Raw genomic sequence first — 2,677 nt, forward strand, 5'->3', positions numbered from 1 at the left:
ACTCAGAATTTTAGATTATTTAAATGAAGTGATTCCTATCACAGTGGGATAATTGAAACTATTTCATGCGTAACTTCATACTCGTTGAACAATTTAGTAGCTATATAAACTCAGTAACTTAGTGGATAACACATTGGTGTTCGAAGTGAAGTGTACTAGATTCAAATCTCTATCTGAACAGGGGAAAAGTCGATTTCTCCCCCTTACGTCGTATATTTGGGGGATATTTGTAGACAATTTGTCGTAACGTATAGCATTTGAATGAACCGCAATAAAAAACAACATTTTGCTGAGTATGTGAAAAATAAAGAATTATCACATTAAATTTATGAATTTCATCATTATTACTCATGCAATAAAATACGGACACAGGCTTTTGTATGTGATGCATTTGTACTTATTTTTTCTGTTGTTTAGCTAAGGTGTTCCGACATGGTTGGCCGCCATCACAAATTACTTACACGATGCATGTGAGTGACGTGCTCTCTGTCTTGTTAGTTCCCTCTAACTGTTTATGTTGTTAGTCTAATAACATGAGTTTAAGCCAAGTCAGTGAAAGGGCTCGTAGACGTAGGGCAACCGTGAACTTGTCAAGAGTCCTCGGATGTCATAGATCTACTTATAACAGACGTTGGAATAAATTACGTACGGATTTTCTGAGGAGACATGACTTGCTTTCGTTTAGTAACTTTGCTATTGAGAGCACAACTACAGGTAACTGACTTTAACACCTATATATGTAGAAACTATGTCAGTTGACAGAGAAAGTAATTTTCATGAGATTCCTTCAACTGTATTACCTTCCACAAGCTGTACCAATGAAAGGCTTCTGGAAGATAATGGTACGTGTATGAAGTTCATACGTTAATAAATTTCTTATAGGATGTTCTACCGTCGATTTGCCCTGTGAAAAGCCTTTGAATCGTAAAAAGAAGATGAACAGGATATTAATGCATTTAATGACATCCACCTCTCTGAGTATCCGGGATGCAGACAGGGTTCTGAATGAATTTCGCCTTATCGTACCAGACTTGCCGACGAGCATTAGAAGTCTCTTGAGGACGTGCACTAGTGTACAACCGAAGTCCATCAGCATTGGGGTTTACTACCATCTTGGATTGAAAACCAACCTCCTAAGATATGTTGAACATTGGTTGTGTACTTGTGATTTTGACACTCTGCAATTGTATATTAATGTAGATGGGCTTTCCATGTCAAGGAGCTCCAATCAACATTTGTGGCCTGTATTAGGAAGGATCGTTGCCCCTAGACTTAGTGATGTTTTCATGATAGGGATCTACGGAGGGAATACTAAGCCGGCACGATTCAACGAAATTTCTGCCGATACTATTTCTGAAATAAAAGAGATGACTGAAACGGGTCTATTAAGTGTAAGGTTCAATAAATACATTGCTATTAAGTTAACTGCAGTAATATGTGATGCACCGGCTCGTTCTGATGTTAGGTACACTGTTAATCACAACGGAAAGGCAGGTTGCGACCGGTGCGTTGTTAATGGTAGACGACTTGATGGAAAGATGACTTTCCCAAACGGTGAATATACGTTAAGAACTGACGACAGTTTCAGGAATCAGACACAATATATTCACCATAAAGGACATTCTTTATTCGAAAGTCTACCAATAGACATGATATTAACTTTCCCCTTAGATCCCATGCACATGGTTTACTTAGGTGTCACAAAGAAACTTGTGACTCTCTGGATAGAATTAGGACACAGGAGGCTAAAGAACATGAACTCATGTGTAATTAGGACCATAAATAAGTTGATATCTCGGTGCGTAGAAAGTACTCCCTCTGACTTTCCGCGTAAATGTCGAACATTAGACTACGTATCCGTATGGAAAGCGTCAGAGTGTAGGTTGTTTCTTCTATATTTAGGCCCGGTTATTCTTCAAAATATTCTGCCTGAACCTTTGTATATAAATTTTAAATGTCTTGCTTTGTCTATGTACTTGCTTGCACATCCTCAGTTTTATAATAGGGTTACAGAATCTGTCAGGATGGATTTAAGGAATTTTCTAAGAGAATATGAATGGTGTTACGGATGTGAGAACTTAGTATATAATGTGCATTCGCTACAGCATCTTCCTGACGATGTTCTAGCACATGGACCGTTAGATAGCTACTCAGCATTCCCATTCGAGTCTTATATGAGGCAAATTAAGGAATCCGTACACAGTGGGTATTCCGTGGCTAAGCAAGCAGCTCAGCGTTATGCGGAACAAATGTCTTTCTGCGATAGGCTCCAGGTTGACATTTAGACTAATGATAACCCAGTGATAGGTAAGGCTGACTCACGCAAGCAAGTAATAATGTTTAGGAATAGCCAAATAAATTCATTTCAGCCTGATAACGTTGTAGTAGTAAACGGAAAGCCGGGATTGTATACTGATATTCAGGATAGTGGACTATTAAAATTCAGGCAATTTACTGACCCACAAAATTACTTTACAGATCCATTTCCTTCCACTGATATAGGAATATTTAAATGCTCCGTAGTTAGCAGTGCTTACAGTTGGGTTTCTATTCGTGATGTTGACTGTAAATGTATGTCTATTAATTGTGTTAATCGTTTGGTTATTGTCCCTTTGTTGCACACTGTTATGTAATTGTATTTCCTTAAATTTCCTGTTATGTTATATTTAGTCTTATA

At 37.9% G+C, this 2,677-nt stretch overlaps 1 protein-coding gene across 1 annotated transcript; it reads left to right on the forward strand.

The window, feature by feature from the left end:
• Positions 1–935: 935 nt before the first annotated feature.
• Smp_109240 (hypothetical protein) lies at positions 936–2,633 on the forward strand (the record flags this gene model as incomplete). The annotated part of the gene is given in 2 exon segments (XM_018794066.1): positions 936–2,282; positions 2,286–2,633. Coding segments are annotated over 2 exon segments (1,695 nt in total).
• Positions 2,634–2,677: the final 44 nt, after the last annotated feature.

This window comes from Schistosoma mansoni, chromosome 1, assembly GCF_000237925.1.
Source record: "Schistosoma mansoni strain Puerto Rico chromosome 1, complete genome".
Lineage (NCBI taxonomy): Eukaryota > Metazoa > Platyhelminthes > Trematoda > Strigeidida > Schistosomatidae > Schistosoma > Schistosoma mansoni.